The sequence below is a fragment of the Felis catus genome, chromosome D4, assembly GCF_018350175.1.
Source record: "Felis catus isolate Fca126 chromosome D4, F.catus_Fca126_mat1.0, whole genome shotgun sequence".
Lineage (NCBI taxonomy): Eukaryota > Metazoa > Chordata > Mammalia > Carnivora > Felidae > Felis > Felis catus.
The window spans coordinates 14,130,770-14,149,127 of record NC_058380.1 but is presented as its reverse complement, the minus strand read 5'-3'; the positions used below and the strand labels follow the sequence as shown (position 1 = coordinate 14,149,127).

The following is an 18,358-nucleotide window of genomic DNA, read 5'->3' as shown; positions in this document are numbered from 1 at the left end:
GTGATTTCTATTTGAATCCACCTTAGAAGAAGTATAATTTGTTAAATAATGCCTAGCACTGGGTGTTTTGTGTACTCCTGACTTGTTTCTTTAAGGGTGTTTGTTTACTGGGGCTCTTGGGTGGCTCAGTCAGTTGAGTGTTTGACTTTGGCTCAGGTCATGATCTCCTGGTTTGCGAGTTCGAGCCCTGTGTCCGACTCTGTGCTGACAGCTCAGAGCCTGGAGCCTGCTTCAGATTCAGGGTCTCCCCCCCTCCCCCGCCCCATCTGTCCCTCAAAAGTAAACATTAAAAAAAAAAGGGTGTTTACTTACCTATGTTGCTGCCAGATTTTTTGGTGCCCAGTATGGATTGGCAGCCTCTTGTACTTGCCCTCCGCCTTTCTTTTCCAACCAAATAGTATGCCGAAATTAACATGACATGAGTAATTCAGAAGTGCATTATTACCCATAAAGGTTTATTTTAGTGCTCACACCTCTGTTTCGAGCAGCAATGTAGCAAAATGTTTACTTAGATGGATTTCTGCAGACAGAATGCCTGGGTTCATCATCCAGCTCTTTTCCTTACTGTGTGACTTTAACTTCCTAATCTTCGGTTTCCTCATCTCAAAAGTGGGGATAATAAGAAAAACGACCACATAGGGCCGCTGTGAATATCAGATGTGAAAGATGTGAAGTTCTTCACACAGCGTGCATAGTTAGCATACGGTGTTAGCTCTTTTAACAGTGATCCATACATGACTTGGGTTATAACCATGTGTCTTGTATCTTTGTAATTAAAGGGAGAAAGCTTTTGCTCTAAAATAAACAGGTAAATAGAGTTCCTGGTATGTAACAGAGACTTTGACATGTTGCTTCTAAGCGGCCTTCCGGGCCTGGGGTGAGGAAATGGTAGCTGTTATGGATGATGATGCAAGAATCGAGCCTCCGCTTTCTGCCTCCAAGACTACTGCTTGCTTGCTTGCTTTTTTTTTTTCTTTTTCTTTTTCTTTTTTCTTTTCCTTTTTTCTTTTTCTTTTTTAAGCTTATTTATTTATTTCAAGACAGAGAGAGAGAGAGCGGGGAGGGGCAGAGAGAGGGAGAGAGGGGTCCCAAGCAGGCTCCCCACTGTCAGCATGGAGCCTGATGTGGGGCTTGATTCCACAAACCATGAGATCATGACCTGAGCTCAAACCAAGAGTCAGACGCTTAACCGACTGAGCCACCCAGGTGCCCAAGACTACTGCTTTCTACCCCATCATGGTTGCCTCCGGCAAAAAGCATAGGTGGATGAGAAACATTTCTTAGCAAGAATTTGAACCTGCATGAAGGGTTTAGTGGAAACGCTTCCAGTGAGAGTTCATGCAGAGGATAATTACTGACAAACCTCGAGTCAACATTTCCTCTGTGGAAAATTTTGTTTTCGTTTCCACATTCTCAGTGACTACTCATTTCTGGAAGAGGGTACATTCTAGCTATCGTAGGATATTGAGGCCCGTGTTTGCAATGACTCTTACTTTCTGGAAGAGGTGGAAATTCTCTCCAGGAAGCAAGAAGGATGAGCATATTTCCTCCCTTATTTCCAATTCACTCGTGTTAATGGGAGGAAATCTTAGGCAGGATTTTCATCTAAAGCTAGGAAAAAGTGAGAAATTATTGAATAATGCAGATCTTTCCCATCTAACTTTCTGACTTTTTTCTTTAAAAACAAATTCTTTTTTTTTTTTTTTTTAAGAATAGGTCTTAACTCTTCTTTATTATTATTTTTTTTAACGTTTATTTATTTTTGAGACAGAGAGAGACAGAGCATGAACGGGGGAGGGTCAGAGAGAGGGAGACACAGAATCTGAAACAGGCTCCAGGCTCCGAGCTGTCAGCACAGAGCCTGACGTGGGGCTCGAACCCACGGACCGCGAGATCATGACCTGAGCCGAAGTCGGCCGCCTAACCGACTGAGCCACCCAGGCCACCCCTAAAAACAAATTCTAATGATCTTCTAAGTTGAAACGGATTTGTCTAACAGTCCTCTTTTTTAGAAAGCATTTTTTAAAATTTTGTGTGAAAAAAATTAATGTTTCTTAGTTGTTTTTTAGATAAATTTTTGGGGGTAAAATCTGAAAATTTGGTCAGTGATAATCATTGTTGTTGAGCTTCTTGATTGTCTTTGTGTTTACCCTGCCTGTTGGGATTCTTGGAAAGGCAGAATAATCAAGAAGTTAGGAAACTGGGCTCTGGAGTTAAATGAGCATTCATTTGTGGGCTGTGCCATTTTTTTAGCTATTCTCCAGACTCCCTGACTTCTTTCAGATTTCTTCATCTTTAGTACACAAAATGGTTTCTGCCTCTCAAAGTTGTTTATTTTTATTTTTGATTTTTTTCAAGTAGGCTCTATGCCCAATGTGGGGCTTGAACTCATGACTCTGATCAGGAGTTGCATGCTGTATTGACTGAGCCAGCCAGCTACCCCTCTCAAAGTTGTTTTGATGAAAGGTTTTTTTTTTAATAATTTTTTAAATGTTTATTTATTTTTGAGAGAGAGAAACAGTGTGATGGGGGAGGGACAGAGAGAAGGAGACACAGAATCCTAAGCAGGCTCCAGGCTCTGAGCTGTCAGCACAGAGCATGATCCAGGGCTCGAACTCACAGACCACGAGATCTTGACCCAAGCTAAAGTCAGATGCTTAACCAACTGAGCCACCCAGGCGCCCCAATAAAAGGTTATTTATTATGCGAGTGAAGTCCCAGCGACTATCGGCTGTTGTTATTACTATTATTATTATTATCATTATTACTATTTTTATTTAGACCAAATTACTTTGTAGGTTTTAGTATCTGGATGCAAAAAACATATAAAAAAGAAAGCTACTTTACATTTTTTAAGGTACTTTTCTTTTGGTACTTTGCAAAAACAAATGCATGGTATGTTGGCATCTCAAGGAACAGAATCTAAGACTTGTTACGGCCAGGTTGTATCAGGAGAGCTGGCTCCAGATTGTAAGGATGTCTGTAGTATTCCTTGTGCCCTGCCCGAATGTCCCTCTTTTTGATTCCTCTAACTTGAGTAAATAAATGTGTTTCTTCACTCCTGTCATTGACCCATGGTGTCAGTATCTTAAAGTAGCCCCCGAATAGTGTTGTGGTTAACTGGAAGGATGGTTGTGGAGTACAGATACGAGTGCACAGATACCTTTGTGATGCGCTGTTTTTCCTTCTCCACCAGTCCCATGAAGTGGCTTGCATCTAGTGTGTATACATTTGCATTAAATCGACCTTTGGTTTATGGCAGATTTTATCACAGATGCTTTAGAGCCAGGAAATGCTTCTACACTTGGTTGCCTGTAAAAGAACAAGTTAAGATGTTGGATCAACTTTTCAGGTTTTGTCTGCCTAATTGGGAATCAACTTTGAGTTTTAAAAGGAGGTATGAGGAGAGATCAGTGATTATAGTCCCTGGGTTGTGTAGACTGCATAGTTGATATAGTCACAGGGAAGGAGCCAAGTTGGACAGGGGATCTATCATGTGACCTCTGGGGGACATTGCAGGTCATAGTGGGAATGTTCATCCCTTCAGCAAAAATCTTTGAGTTTGCAAGAGGAGTGAATACACAGGTGGACGGACTCTGCTGCCTTCACAGATGTACCTTCCAAAGAAGGGAGCTATTCTTCCATTGGAAAGGTATGGATAACACCAGAGGGAACACTAGAATAAGGATACTGGAGAAAGAGGTTGCTTCCAGCAAGGATGTTTGGGAAGTCTATAAAGATTAGTCTGATCTCGGGGCACCTGACTGGCTCAGTCGGTTGAGCTTGTGGCTCTTGATCTTGGGGTTGTGAGTTCGAGCCCCACGTTGGGTGGAGGTTACTTAAATAAACTTAAAGAAAAAAAAAAGAAAAAGATTTGCATGACTTTTGTAAGATGGATAGTATCTTGGTTGGTGAATTAAGAGTGGAAGGATGCTGTAACTGAAGAATGAAGCTTGAGCAAAGGCACAGAAAAGAGAGATTGCCAGAGGCAAGCTTTTACTCTTTTTTTTTAATGTTTATTTTTTGGGAGAGAGAGAGAGAGAGAGAGAGAGAGTGTGTGAGCAGGAGAGGAGCAGAGAGAGAGGGAGACACTGAATCCGAAGCAGGCTCCAGGCTCTGAGCTGTCAGCACAAAGCCTGACGCTGGGCTTGAACTCGTGAACTGCGAGATCATGATCTGAGCTGAAACCAAGAGTTGGGCGCTTAAGCAACTGAGCCACCCAAGCACCCCAGTTTTAGCACTGAGTTGAAGTATAGCAAAAGATCTGGGGATCGAGAGGCTTCTTCAAAATTATAAAAGAAATGGTACCGAAGCGTGACATTTTCTGTCTCATCATGGTTCGGGGTGCTGGGGCTCTCTACCCTGGGAGTCAGGGATGTACATGTTCATCTTTTTATTAGTAGTATCTGCGGAATGACTGGCACATGGTTAGCACTGGTGAAATCATACTGACTTGTGTCTGTCTTAACTTTTGATGTGAATCAGCGAGAAAATTGATTTTAGGGGAAAAAAATGCCTATGATGTATCATTTTCTTCCTTGCTTTTTCCTTTAGGTGTTTCTCTTTCAGGTTTCCGGGTGGAGGTTGTGGATGGAGTGAAGCTTCATCTGCTGGATGATGTTAGTAGCTGGAAACCTGGAGACCAGATTGTGGTTGCAAGCACAGACTATTCTATGTACCAAGCAGAGGAGTTCACTCTTCTCCCCTGTCCAGAGTGCAGCCGTTTCCAGGTCAAAGTCAAAGGTATCCGACTGCTTAGAATGCTTCTTGGCAAACGCTCTTCTCTTGGCTTTGCATTCCTGGATCCCCTTCCACCACTCCCATCCCAAGGCATTATCACCATCACCATCATCATCTTGATATCGAAGATCTTAGCAGCTGGGTGCTTTGAACACTAGATCCCAGAGGATGTTAGATAAAAAGCATAGTACTCATTGAACAGTAGTGTTGCAGGCAAATTAGTGTTCTGTGCTATTTCTTTGTTAAAAAAAAATTATAGACATATTTATATGTATATGTATATATATATAGCAACTACATGGATTGCTTTTTTTATCTCCAAGATCATATCCAACTTCTTGTTAATTTTCTGCTATCAAATAATAATAATGCCAATTATCAACCGATTCATATTTAAATAGAAGTCTTTCTCTTCTTAATTAAAAAAACTAATCTCATGGGGCACCTGAGTGGCTCAGTTGGTTGAACTTCGGACTTCGGCTCAGGTCATGATCTCACAGTTTGTGGGTTGGAGCCCCACTTCGGGCTCTGTGCTGACAGCTCAGAGCCTGGAGCCTGCTTCACATTCTGTTATCTCCCTCTCTCTTTGCCCCTCCCCTGCTTGTGTTCTGTCTCTCTCTAAAATAAACATTAAAAGAAAATTTTTAAAAAATCTCATGATTTTTGAGTGCCTACTTTCTTGGCAAAACAAAAACAAAAACATTTCACTAATACTTAAAATAGAACCAAAAAAGTATTTTCGTACAATACATTTTTTAAATCACAGTCTTGACTAATGTTTTTTGAATGAAAGGAATATGCAGTGAGATCCGTATTGTAAGCCATATTTAGGAAGAAGGGCTGACATTTACCAGCCACTTATCCTGAGGCAGGTAATAGGCAAAGCTTGTTCGTGTGTTTCCTTAATTATGGAATTTATTATTCATTTCACTTATTTACATCATTTTCCTTCTGTACTCAAGATTATATACAATTATGATATAAAACAAGAGAGCTTACAGTACCTATTTAATAGGCACACACTCATGGGTAATTTAGAGCTTTGTGGTTTGCTTTAAAAAAAAAATAGGATGATTGGCTCACTTGGGACTTGGTCTCTGCTTCACTCAGTGTTGTACTTTTCCTTCTTGACACTATAGAGCATAAGCGGAAAACAAAACCCAAAAAACTATGATACCATCTGGCATTAATTTTGTTTGGAAATTCCCACTCTTGTTAACAAGTCTACATGATAATGAATCTCCCACGATCTTAACTGCTTGATTTATTTGTATTTTTCCTTCCTGAGTTTACGTAATAAAAACATCAGAGAAAAGCTCATTATTAAAGGGTTTCTAGACTTCCAATAAAGGTGGACATTTAAAAAGAATGCTTATCAATATTAAAATAAGATATTTTATTTTATGAAATGTTATAAAATCTTGGTAATGTTTGCACTGCTAATGGTTAAATGGATGTTACTTTAGCTTTGAAGTAAAAGCAAAAACAACTTGATACCCCATTATCAACATCTACAAAACCATTCCTTTTAATCTGGATTCACCATGCATTTCATTCTTCATGTGTCCTCAAGGGATTAGAACTAGAGCATATGGGCAGGAACCAGAGAGAATGAAAGAAAGAGAGAGGGAGTGGATCCTTAGGTAGATTCCAGAATATTGGTGCCATCCAGGAGAGGATTAAGCTCCTTGTCTGTGTGTGGTTTTGACACTGAGGATCTTTAAAAGCCTTGCTTCCTTATATTCTGTGGTTAGAGGACTGTCTTTTTGATATGTTTCCTGTTTTCTTTTTTTTTTTTTTAATATTTTTTGTCTCTTGTCCACATCAATCAGAAGCCCCTCAGTTCCTGCACATGGGTGAGATCACTGATGGTGTAGACATGAGAGCAGAGGTCGGAATTCTCACCCGGAATGTTGTGATCCGAGGAGAAATGGAAGACTCATGCTACGCTGGAAACCAGTGCCAGTTCTTTGATTATGACACCTTTGGGGGACATGTCATGGTAGGCAAAAAGATTTAAGGAGCTCTTTGGTTGCTAAATACATGTTTGAAAAAACTTCCAAGTTTTGAATTTTTTTTTTTTTTTTTAGAGAGAGAAAGACAGAGACAGAGCATGAGTTGGGGAGGGGCAGAGAGAGGGGGAGACATAGAATCCGAAGCCAGCTCCAGGCTCCGAGCTGTTAGCAGAGTCCGACGTGGGGCTTAAATTCACGAACCGCGAGATCATGACCTGAGCCCAAGTCAGACACTTCACCAACTGACCCACCCAAGCACCCCGAAAGTTTCAAGTTTGGGGATGAGATCTATATGGGTATTAAAAAGAAATTGTGTTTTCTTTATTTAGTGACAGTGAGGAGATTTTTCAGAATTGAAAGAGAAAGTTATATCTTCATTTAGTTGAACCTGGAGCCGTAAACCAATTTGTCCCATGAAGCATTAAATCAGTTTACACTGAGAAGAACCACATAGAGATAAAAAAACAAAGAGTCTTGGTATCCATGCATGCAATCTCCATGTATGAGGGCGTCTGGGTGGCTCAGTTGGTTAAGCATCCAACTCTTGATTTCAGCTTGTCACAATCCCACAGTTTGTGGGTTTAAGCCACACATTGGGTCTACGATGATAGCATGGAGCCTGCTTGGGATTCTCTCTCTCTCTCTCTCTCTCTCTCTCTCTCTCTCTCTCTCTCTCTCTTTCTCTCTCCCCCCCTCCCCCACTCATGCTCTCTCTCCCTCTAAATAAATAAACTTAAAAAAAATACCTTGATATTATGAAAAGGTAAGCAATAGTAATCTACACATACTTTTATATGTAGATTTTTATTTATATAGAAGTATTGAGCACTCACTATATGATAAGCATTGCACTGTGTACTAGCTGATAGGCCTTCTGGGCTGCATTTTGGCTACATGTGTTTTAAAATCTGTCTTTTGTACACTCAGTAGGTTATGGTTGTTAGCAGCATTTCTGTCACACTGTTTTAGGAAATGTTGGTCAGTGTTATTCTTTTTTTTTAACAGTATGATTAAAAATCTGGTGTTTAAAAATTTATGCTCTGGGGTGCCTGGGTGGCTCAGTTGGATGAGCTCAGGTCATGATCTGACCTGAGTTCGAAGTCCGAGTAGGGCTCTGTGCTGACAGCTTGGAACCTGGAGCCTGCTTCAGATTCTGTGTCTTCCTCTCTGCCCCTCCCTGGCTTGTGCTCGCTCGCGCTCTCTCTCTCTCTCTCTCTCTCTCTCTCTCTCTCTCAAAAATAAACATACATTAAAAATTTTTTTTTTAATTTATGCTCAAATTGTGGGTCCCAGAGAAAGTTTTAAAAAGAATTGAAGTAAATAATATTATGTGCTAACTAAAACATTTGAGAAGGATTTACAAATAACTATCAAACTATGGTGGAGCTTATAGAAATCAAAGACCAAGATAAGACTGGAAATGACCAAAATATTTGAAGAAATCAATACATATTATACAGACAAATCATTCCTGTGGCTTTCCTGGTTACATGTCTTTGTATTCTTATGAGAGGCCATTTTTATGGCTCTTGAAAGTATTCACTTAGTTAAGAAGCATTTGCTGGCACTTGTGTCTGGCTTAGTCAGTAGAGCATGTGACTCTAGATCCTTAGGGTCAAGAGTTTGAGTTCCACTTTGGGTATAGAGATTACTTAAAACAAACAAACAAACAAACAAAAAACAAAACCAAAAAAAGAAGCAGCAGCACTTGCTAAATTAGTAACTGGAGATCCTAGAAAGCAAGTTGCCAAAGAAAAGTTTTAATATGTGTTCTCCTTCAGACATTTTCTATTAGAACTATATATATATATATATATATATATATATTTTTTTTTTTTTTTTTTTTTTTTTGCTACCTTAATATTACAAAGCCTAGGGGCGCCTGGGTGGCTCAGTCGGTTGAGTGTCCGACTTTGGCTCAGGTCATGATCTCACAGTTTGTGGGTCCAAGCCCCACATCAGGCTCTGTGCTGACCGCTTGCTCAGAGCCTGGAGCCTGCTTCGGATTCTGTGTCTCCTTCTCTCTCTGCCCCTCCCCCGCTCATGCTTTGTCTCAGTCTGTTTCTCAAAGATAAATAAATGTAAAAAACAATTTTTTAAAAAAATATTCCAAAGCCTATCAGTGTGATTCCAGTTATCTTGTCTTATAGATAAGGAAAAATTTTACTTCAGTGCATCTGTCCTATGTGGAGCTGAGACACATGGGTCAGCAGCATCTGGGGCGGTATCCTGTTCATTTTCACCTGTGTGGGGACGTGGATCATAAGGGAGGGTACAGACACGCGACATTTGTGGATGGCTTGTCTATTCATCACAGCTTCTCAAGGTGCATCACTGTGCACGGAACAAATGGCCTGCTGGTACGTAGCCTCTCGTCACGTCGATGCATGTTGTCGGAAGCGTCAACTGTCTTTCATTGTCCCAACTTCTCAATTTGAGAGAAGTCGGCTCTAGTCCCACATCCCTTACTCTCTCCTGCTTGTACTGAGAATTCTGGTGTTTTCCTCTATTCTCTTAAGAGATCAATAAAACCTGACACTTGACTTTGCCCCCCCGATGAAGATTAAAACGTCTCTGCGTTTGTACTGAGCATGCTACATAGATAGCCTCGTCACTAACACCACAGTCGTTCGTGTTACCAGTGACATGATACGCTTGTGTTTCTGCAGATAAAAGACACAATTGGATTTGACACACTGGGTCATTGTTTCTTTTTGGAAGATGGTATTGAACAGAGAAATACTTTGTTCCACAATCTGGGACTCCTCACCAAACCCGGCACCCTCCTCCCCACTGATAGGAATAATTCCATGTGCACTGCCATGCGAGAAAAAGTGTTTGGAAATTATGTCCCTGTGCCCGCCACGGACTGCATGTGAGTATCTGGCAGAGAGAAAACCTCATGTGTGGTGCTCAAGGCCTTTGACTCCGGGGAGAAGATGTTTTGGAGGACATTTTTAGCGGGCAGGATTTTTTCATTGACTGATGTTTAAATCACTTTAAAAAATGCCTTGCAGGGCTGTTTCGACTTTCTGGATTGCTCATCCCAACAATAACCTGATTAGTAATGCGGCTGCAGGCTCACAGGTAAGTAATATTAGATGCTTTCAGCTGTTTTGTATTCATGTTTATAAGTATTTTGGATATTATATGGATGTAATGTAACGTGTGACTGTCTAACTCAAGCATGGCTTTGTTTTCGGCTACTGCCTGTTTTGTTGAAAGGAGGATACAGGGGCGCCTGGGTGGCGCAGTCGGTTAAGCGTCCGACTTGAGCCAGGTCACGATCTCGCGGTCCGGGAGTTCGAGCCCCGCGTCAGGCTCTGGGCTGATGGCTCAGAGCCTGGAGCCTGTTTCCGATTCTGTGTCTCCCTCTCTCTCTGCCCCTCCCCCGTTCATGCTCTGTCTCTCTCTGTCCCAAAAAATAAATAAACGTTGAAAAAAAAAATTAAAAAAAAAAAAGAAAGGAGGATACAGTTGATGGTTCTTCTGTTTCTTCCAAATCATTCATGCCAGTTAGTATTTATGAGTGTGGTAAGACAGATGCCAAATGGAAGAAAAAGGTGGGCTGATATGTGGGTTTATTGTACCTTCAGAGTGTATTTTTAGTGTATAATTTGCAATCTTTCTGACTTCTATTTAAGTCATGTGTGTCCGAAACTGATCGTTTCAGTTTTTTTTTTAATGTTTATTTATTATTGAGAGAGAGTCACACAGAGTACCAGTGGGGGGGGGCAGAGAGAGAGGGTGACCCAGAATCCGAAAGCAGGATCCAGGCTCTGAGCTGTCAGCACAGAGCCCGATGTGAGGCTCAAACTCACGAATGGTGAGATCAGATGAAGTGAGAAGCTCAACTGACTGCGCCACCCAGGCGCCCCTGATCATTTCAGTTTTTAATTCTGATGAACAAAGAAAGCCTTAGGTTTTCTTTATAGGAATGGATTATTCTGTAGAACATTATGACAGCGGTCATTCTGGTCAAAGGTTACGTCTTTTTGTTAAATGCAGGGATCATCCACACTTAGGGGTTTTATCCCCCTGGCAAAGCAGGTCAACCCAACCCTGTACTTTATATTACTATGTGCCTTGAATTATTTCAGAGACACGCACACACACGAGTATAACTCAAGACAATAAGTGAACTATTTTTGGATGGCAGAAATAATTCCTGAAGAAAGCTAGAGAAATTTACATTCATAATTGAGTGTGATTTAAAACTGTTAGCTTATAATATAAAAGTGAATCCTGAAGACATTATACTATCATGATTATAGCTGTGCTGAAAACCACAGTAGAGAAATAGGAGCTTTACACCAACACCTAAATATTCATATTTATATATCGTGACTATTAAAATTAAATAATTAAATGTAAAGACGTACCTAGCATTGTTTCCCAGGACCAAGTGAAAGATAAGCTGAAGGAAGTATTTCTTCCCGATAACTAAAACACGGGCGTCTCTGGGTGATGGTGGAATTGACCTCTGCGATTTTCCTTAAAAACATAAAATGTAAAATTCTTACTTGACAGGGTAGAGACCTGGGCATTTAATCGTTTCAGGTTTCATTCATTCATTCATTTTTCATCCGGTGTTTGTTGAGCAATCTATCAGGGTTTGTGTTGAGAGTTCCTAATTAGAAGGGGGAGTTCTAGGGGTAAAGATGCGAGTTTGATATGCAGCCTCAACCCGGGATCATCTTCTGACCTGTGGTGCGTTTCAAGTGAACAGTGAAGATGAAAACAAGTTGCAAATAGTTGATGAAAAAACGTAGGGTGAGGCTGCCAGAAGCCCTTCCTGGGGCTCATGTGAGAAACGAAGAAGCGGGTCTCTTGTTTTCCACCCCGTGTTCGTTCTTCTTCCTTTTCGTTCTGTGAGTTCTTTCTTTTCTTTCTAGAAAAACTGTCCCGGCGAAGCTCATGTTTTGGCAAGGGTTTTCCTCCCAAAGTAAATCAAACTCTTCCTTCTTGTATGTTTCCACTGCCTTTTTACAGAACTCCCTTTACCTGTTTTGACACCACAGTGTTTAACAGGAAACAGCAGCTACCCCCCATGTTGCCCCTTCCCCAGACTCCCGTTGCATCCTGGGAGGGTTCGCTTCTACCCTCCGCTTTTAAGGCCATGGTATAGAGCCTCCAGATCTTCTTCTGTGGTCTGTTCTGTGCCCCCAAAAGTAGAGGTGGCAAACACATTTTTTCAGGGTAGTTCCTCTATGGTGGAAAAATGTTAAATGTTACCTTCATTTTTGTGTGTAGGTGTATATGCTTTCCACACTGCATCTCTCTGTGCTCCTGCAGAGCTTTGTAATTAATTGTAATGTAGTACCTAGTATGTATATTTTTGTTCTCTCTTTCTCCTTACACTCTGAATTTTTTGAGAATAGTCTTACTGTACACCTGGCACACAGTGGGCTCTCAACAAATATTTGCCGAATTTGAATCTGTAGCATACTTTGGGACTGTATGTTTACGTTGGAACATCCCATTCAATCCACGTTCTTCTATGTGAAGCTGTTTTCAGCATTGGGCTGGTTTTTAATTAAAATGTAAAATAAAAGCACCTGGGTGGCTCAGTCAGTTAAGCTTCCGACTTAGGCTCAGGTCATGATCTCACAGTTCGGGGGTTTGAGCCCCGTGTTGGGCTCTGTGCTGACAGCTCAGAGCCTGGAGCCGGCTTCAGATTCTGTGTCTCCCTCCCTCTCTCTCTCTGCCCCTCCCCTGCTCATATTCTCTGTCTCTCAAAAATAAATCTTAAAAAAATTTTTTTAATGTAAAATAAAAAAATGGTCATGGAGATTAAGATCATTTCATTTTGACTTTTATAGCTCATTTTGAGTATCAAAGATGTTTAAACTGTTCTGCTGCTCCTGTTGAGGTCAGGAATACTGAAATTGAACAGAGAGGATCCAGACTGAGACAGCATCCTGATTCATGCATGTGGTGGTTTTTTTTTTCTTTGGCAAAAATTTGCCTCGGGACAGGAAGGGCATTGGAGTTGTTTGAAAGAAGTCAGTGAGCTCTGCGTGTTGGCGGATAGTTGTTTAATGAATATGACTCATCTATTGATCAGGTTTGGAGGTAAACAGAAAAACCCTCATATTGCTAAAAGGCCGTGCTGTCCTGGTCACATGGAAGGCAGGCAGCCTTGTTTGGTTCTAACTCTGCATAACTTATTAAAGTAGATAACGATGGGAGAGTTATGTTTTGAAAATGAGTTTTGGCCTCAGCCAGTTATTTCTATCGAACACTGCAAGCAGAAGTAAATTTGTTTTTTAAAAACATGATTATAATGGCTCTGAAAGTGCTAGGTGAGTGCACAAGTTTTTATAGTCCATTCTGAGCCTGAGACAATGAAAAATTAGTGTTAAAAAGACTCATTTTTGGGGCGCCTGGGTGGCTCAGTCAGTTAAGTGTCTAACTTTTGGTTTTGGCTCAGGTCATGATCTCATGGTTTTGTGGGTTCGAGCCCCATGTCAGGCTCTGCACTGACAGTGTGTGGAGCCTACTTGGGATTCTCTCTCTCTCTCTCTCTCTCTCTCTCTCTCTCTCTCTTTCTCTTTCTCTCTCTGCCTTCCCCTGCTCATGCTGCCTCTTTCTCTCTCACTCTCAAAATAAATAAATAAACTTAAGAAAATTTTTTAAAAAAGATCCATTTTTGTTTCTGAAGCACTTAGTCTATTGAAGCCATTTCATAGGGTGGCTTCATAAAATAAGGCTTTTAATGATCTCACCCTTTTAATTACAGGATGCTGGAATATGGTATTTATTCCACAAGGAACCTACTGGAGAATCCAGTGGATTGCAGCTCTTAGCAAAACCAGAACTCACTCCGTTGGGTATATTTTATAACAACAGGGTCCATTCAAGTTTCAAGGTAGGTTCCTAGGCCTTAACAAAATCAGTTCATGTGACTTACAGGGTGAAGGATGGAATGCTGAGAAATACAAGTGAGAAATGTCAGTTTTAGGTAAAACCTGTCATCACAAAAAGTAATTTGTGATTAAAAAAGCAGACACAGGGGCGCCTGGGTGGCTCAGTCAGTTGAGTGTCTGACTTTAGCTCAGGTCATGATCTCGTGGTTGCTGGGTTCAAGCCCCACGTCTGGCTTTGCACTGGCAGTGCAGAGCCTGCTTCAGATTCTCTGTCTCCCTCTCTGTTCCTCCCCCTTTCACCCTCGCTGACTCAAAAATAAACATTAAAGAAAAATTCTTAAAAAGGAAAGCAGACACATTCAGGATTACATACTGGATCCCATTTATACACACCCAGGCATATATACCAACACATGCATATGCATACAATCTGAGTAATTACAATGATGGACTTGATCCCTGTGTCCTTGTCCCTTCCCTCACTCCTACCTTCCCCTCTTCACTCCTTCCCTCCCTCCTTCCCTCTCACCTTTTTTCCAATCGTTAGTACCTATTAGGGATGTACACATTAGATGATATGCTTCTGTGGGTAAGAAGCATACTTCCTTTCTTCTCTCAGTTCACAGTGCTGGTAGAGTGTCCTATTGGGCATTTCGTACGAATTATGTGGTAAAATACTGTTTATGATATTTGGCCCAATTTAAAATGATACAGATCAACTAAAGCAAAAGCCATTTAGGAACACCGGTTTTCATGATATTTAGTATTTATTCCCACCCTCAAGTGATAAATGTATTTGCCTCATGTTGTGCTTACAAGGCACTTGGGTATTTTCACTATGTAATATAGTGCCCAGATTCTTTACCCTGATGTGATCCACGTCAAAGTTCAACAAATACTTCCCATTTACGATGCTGAGAGGATCCTGTAAAGACCTAAGTGTGCTATAATTTAAAGAGCTTAGCATCACTTAAACACTTGAGAGAGCAAAAAACCTTGGTCAGAAGCTGAGTAGTTGATTAAGGCCAGTAATTATTGAGAGTACCATTTCAAAGTGGAAATCCTCAAAATTTTCTAATGGTAGTGATATAAAAAAACATCCTATTCTAATTAACTTTTAATGTCATATACCAGAAGTACATGTAGTAATCTATTCTATTGATTAGAAGAATATCATATCTAAATAATGAGCGGATGATTAGGTTTTAAATTGTTTAATTTGGGACTGACTGTCCAGAATGATACTTTACAGCCAAGGGAAACAGAACCCTTGGGGTCCTCAGACAGTAACCTGTCATCTTTGGATAAGCTGTAAATATACCAACACTGACCTTTTTGCTTTGGTTGCTCATGACACCCGAATCTGCATCTGGCACAGGTCAGTCATGTCTGATTTCCAACTGACATTTGGCTGTCTCAGGGACACATCACTAAAATGTGTTCAAAACTCAAATCCTTTTGTGTATCCCTAGACCCATCCCCATATCTCTGTCTCACTGAATGAAACCACCGGCCACCTGATTGCCCAAACAGAAAGATAGGAACCTTTATCGCTCCCTCTCCCTCACCCTTAGACGTTTTGTTCATTGCTAAGCAGTGTCTACCTCATAAAGAATTCTCGCCGTATCCATTTGCCTCCATTACTACTGCCCAAGACTCTGTCATCTTTGTTTTTCTTCTGGATTACCAGGGTCGTGTCCTACCTTATCTCTTATCTCTCTTTTTGCCCCTTTCCCTTTCTGATCCATTATCCATCCTGTGGGTAGAGCATTCATTCTTAACGTGCGGTTAATTACATTGCCTTTATTAAAAGTCTCGTTAAATGGACTCCAGCACATTGACTCTATGTTGTCCGCCATTTGTTTCTCTTCAGCCTTCTTCCTTGCTTTCCCCTCCTCCATACATTTCCTGTTCATCCATCTAAGTCTTTTCTCAGATGTGCCCTGCTCTCCCTCATTTCCAGACTTTTTGTACCAACGATTTCCTTGAGTACTTTGCTCTGGGTCTTTCAGCTGCTTCCCACCCATGCCCCGCCACCCTTCATCCCAACCCATTCTTTTGTGTGGTTCGGTCCTCCCCATCCCTCATCGTTCAGCTTTAGGAGGTCACTGCTTTGAGGAGACCTTCCCTGAATCCTCTGTCTCCCATCATTGAGGATGGTCTCATTTGGTGCCTCTTCTTACATGCTGCTAAAGCATCATCTACTCACTTCATCACTGCTTATCATACAGGATGGTAATTGTTTCTTTAATTGCGTGTCTTCCTGCTACTGGATATGCCAACAACACCAAAGACCATGGTTTCCTTGTTAATGCATCACGCTTGGTGCCTCCCACAAGGTAGGCACCAAGTAAATATTTGTTGAATGACTGAATACATAAAATTATAAAAATATCCAGAAAGGTAGTTGTTTTCATAAAACCTTTGCCTTGCTCTTCGCTCCTCTCCCTTCTCTTTGGTGGATGTGATAAGCTACAAGTCATTTTCATGAGTCATGAGAAGTATATCGATATAACTTAGGACTCATGTTCACTTCAGTCCCTTATTATATTTTCCAGGCTGGCTTATTTATTGACAAAGGTGTCAAAACAACCAATGCTAGTGCGGCAGACCCAAGAGAATACCTCTGTTTGGATAACAGCGCAAGGTAGAGTCCGTCCTCTTACATCACGTTCTGGCCCTATCTTGCCAAAACAAAACTTCCTGAGTTGTAAGTCATTGTGCTCTGTCCTCCAGTAACACATTTAAACTCAAGTTTTCAAAGCTTGTGGGAAGGCTTTGGGGAAACTGTTTTTTTTCTTCTCCCCCTGCTGTTCTAGGTCCTGTGGCTGGTTTGTTTGTTTTAAAATATTATTGAGATGCCAGAGAAGTTGATACTTTCCCCTTTCTTCACCATTGTAAATTGATGTTAGAGAGATATTCAGAAAGAGAAAGAAAAAGGAGAGAGAGGTGTTGAAAACAGGGTCTCCATTTGGCCTAACATAGAACACGATTCATTGAAAAACAAGCTAAGACATTTTGGTGTAATTCCTGAAAACCAAGGCCTATCGAATTTATTGTTAGTGGTCAAAATGGGACATTGCATTGAAATGTATTTCACAGAGAAAGGTCTTGAACTTGATGAGCAAGCTAGTTTGGTTCAGTTGTTTGTAGTCTCAGAGTCCCATCGTCTCTGGGCTCTATGTTGCCCCCCTTTGTAACCGCAAAATGTGGTTGGGATAGGGAGAACATTTCAACAGAGTTCTTCTATGTGCTCTATAAGAGCCAAAATAAATAACATGTCTCCAACGGAAATAAAAGTTTCTGGAAAAGATGGCAACTTAAAGTCCTATTCAGCAGAAACTGCGTACGTGTTTTTTTCCTATACTTCAAGTTGATTGACCAACTTAGTTTCTTTATTATTATTATTACTATTATTATTTTAATTTAATGTTTATTTTTGAGAAAGAGAGACAGAGTGCAAGCGGGGAAGGGGCAGAGAGAGAGACAGGCAGACAGACAGACAGACGGAATCTGAAGCAGGCTCCAGGCTCTGAGCTGTCAGCACAGAGAATGACATAGGGCTCAAACTCACAGACTGCAAGATCATGACCTGAGCTAAAGTTGGACACTTAGCAGACTGATCCACCCAGGCGCCCCACCAACTTACAGTTTCTAAAGGGTGCTAGGTTTAATAGGCTCTTTTGATAGACATTTAAGAAAAAGACACCAGGCCCTACTGTTCACAAGGGAATAAGATAGGATCCTCACTGTAGGTTGGTACGTCCACTTAAGTGTGAGGCAAGATCTTTGCGACACAGTAATAAGGCACGAGGCCAGGAGAAAACTGGAGAAAGTACAGTTAGTAAAATTACTCATCAGGACTACTTAAAGGTCAAGTTGAGCCTGAAATATTTTAAAGCAATGATCAGATGACATTTGAGAAACCAGGAAACTCTTGACGTTATTTAAATAAAACACAAGTTACTGGACACCTAATAGCTAAGCAAGATATGAAATGGGAAGATAGGAGATAAATTTTAAAAGAAAAAGGAGCATAGAGATGACAGTGGACTATGAACCAAGAAGAGGATATTAACTCGCAAAACAAAGAAATCTTTGCTGACAGGACACGGCTGCTTTTTAAGAGTTTATTTTAACTGGTAGAACTAGTAATGTGTACTTTGCTTAGTATTAACAGAAAAATGCTTAAACACAACACAATTGATTTTCTCTTCCCTGCCTTAAAAAGTTGTGTGTGTGTGTATGAATGGATGAATGAGAAAATATATTTCAGAAATTCATTGGTGCTTTAATCAGGCTTGACAGTAAAACAATTTATCCATAATGGCCTGAGAAGTTCTTTACTGGGTATGTGTATATATTATGATAATGGTAATTTTTTCTCTGCTCTTCATTATTTCTCTTACCAGTTTATAAATGCATACATAGTGGGAATTAGACTCCATTTAGAAGTTGTTACTGGAAAGAACTGATTATGGAAGATGAATAAGACATTTGGCAGTTGGTGTATATATTTAATTTTGTATAAACTCATGTATAGAATATGCCCACGTACATTCATACAGTCCAGACATGAGTAAGAATGATAAAACACTAACACAATGAGTAATAAACCAGCCCATGAATTAAACATAAGGCTCATGGGATCCAGAAGATATTTAGTCTGTACAACAAAGGGAAAGTTGACTCAACAATTAATCAGATGAGCCTTTCCGTGTGTCTTCAAGATGT

At 40.6% G+C, this 18,358-nt stretch overlaps 1 protein-coding gene across 3 annotated transcripts in view; it reads left to right on the top strand.

Moving 5' to 3' along the window:
* The window catches only part of CEMIP2 (cell migration inducing hyaluronidase 2), an 87,414-nt gene that overhangs the window by 34,588 nt on the left and 34,468 nt on the right, over window positions 1-18,358 (top strand). For all 3 annotated transcript variants that reach the window (XM_023243341.2, XM_003995401.6, XM_045042531.1), the window contains exons 6-12: window positions 4,555-4,743; window positions 6,573-6,742; window positions 8,906-9,115; window positions 9,425-9,630; window positions 9,773-9,842; window positions 13,498-13,626; window positions 16,183-16,271. In XM_023243341.2, coding sequence (XP_023099109.2) covers window positions 4,555-4,743; window positions 6,573-6,742; window positions 8,906-9,115; window positions 9,425-9,630; window positions 9,773-9,842; window positions 13,498-13,626; window positions 16,183-16,271 — 1,063 coding nt within the window. The remainder of the gene's footprint in view (window positions 1-4,554; window positions 4,744-6,572; window positions 6,743-8,905; window positions 9,116-9,424; window positions 9,631-9,772; window positions 9,843-13,497; window positions 13,627-16,182; window positions 16,272-18,358) is intronic.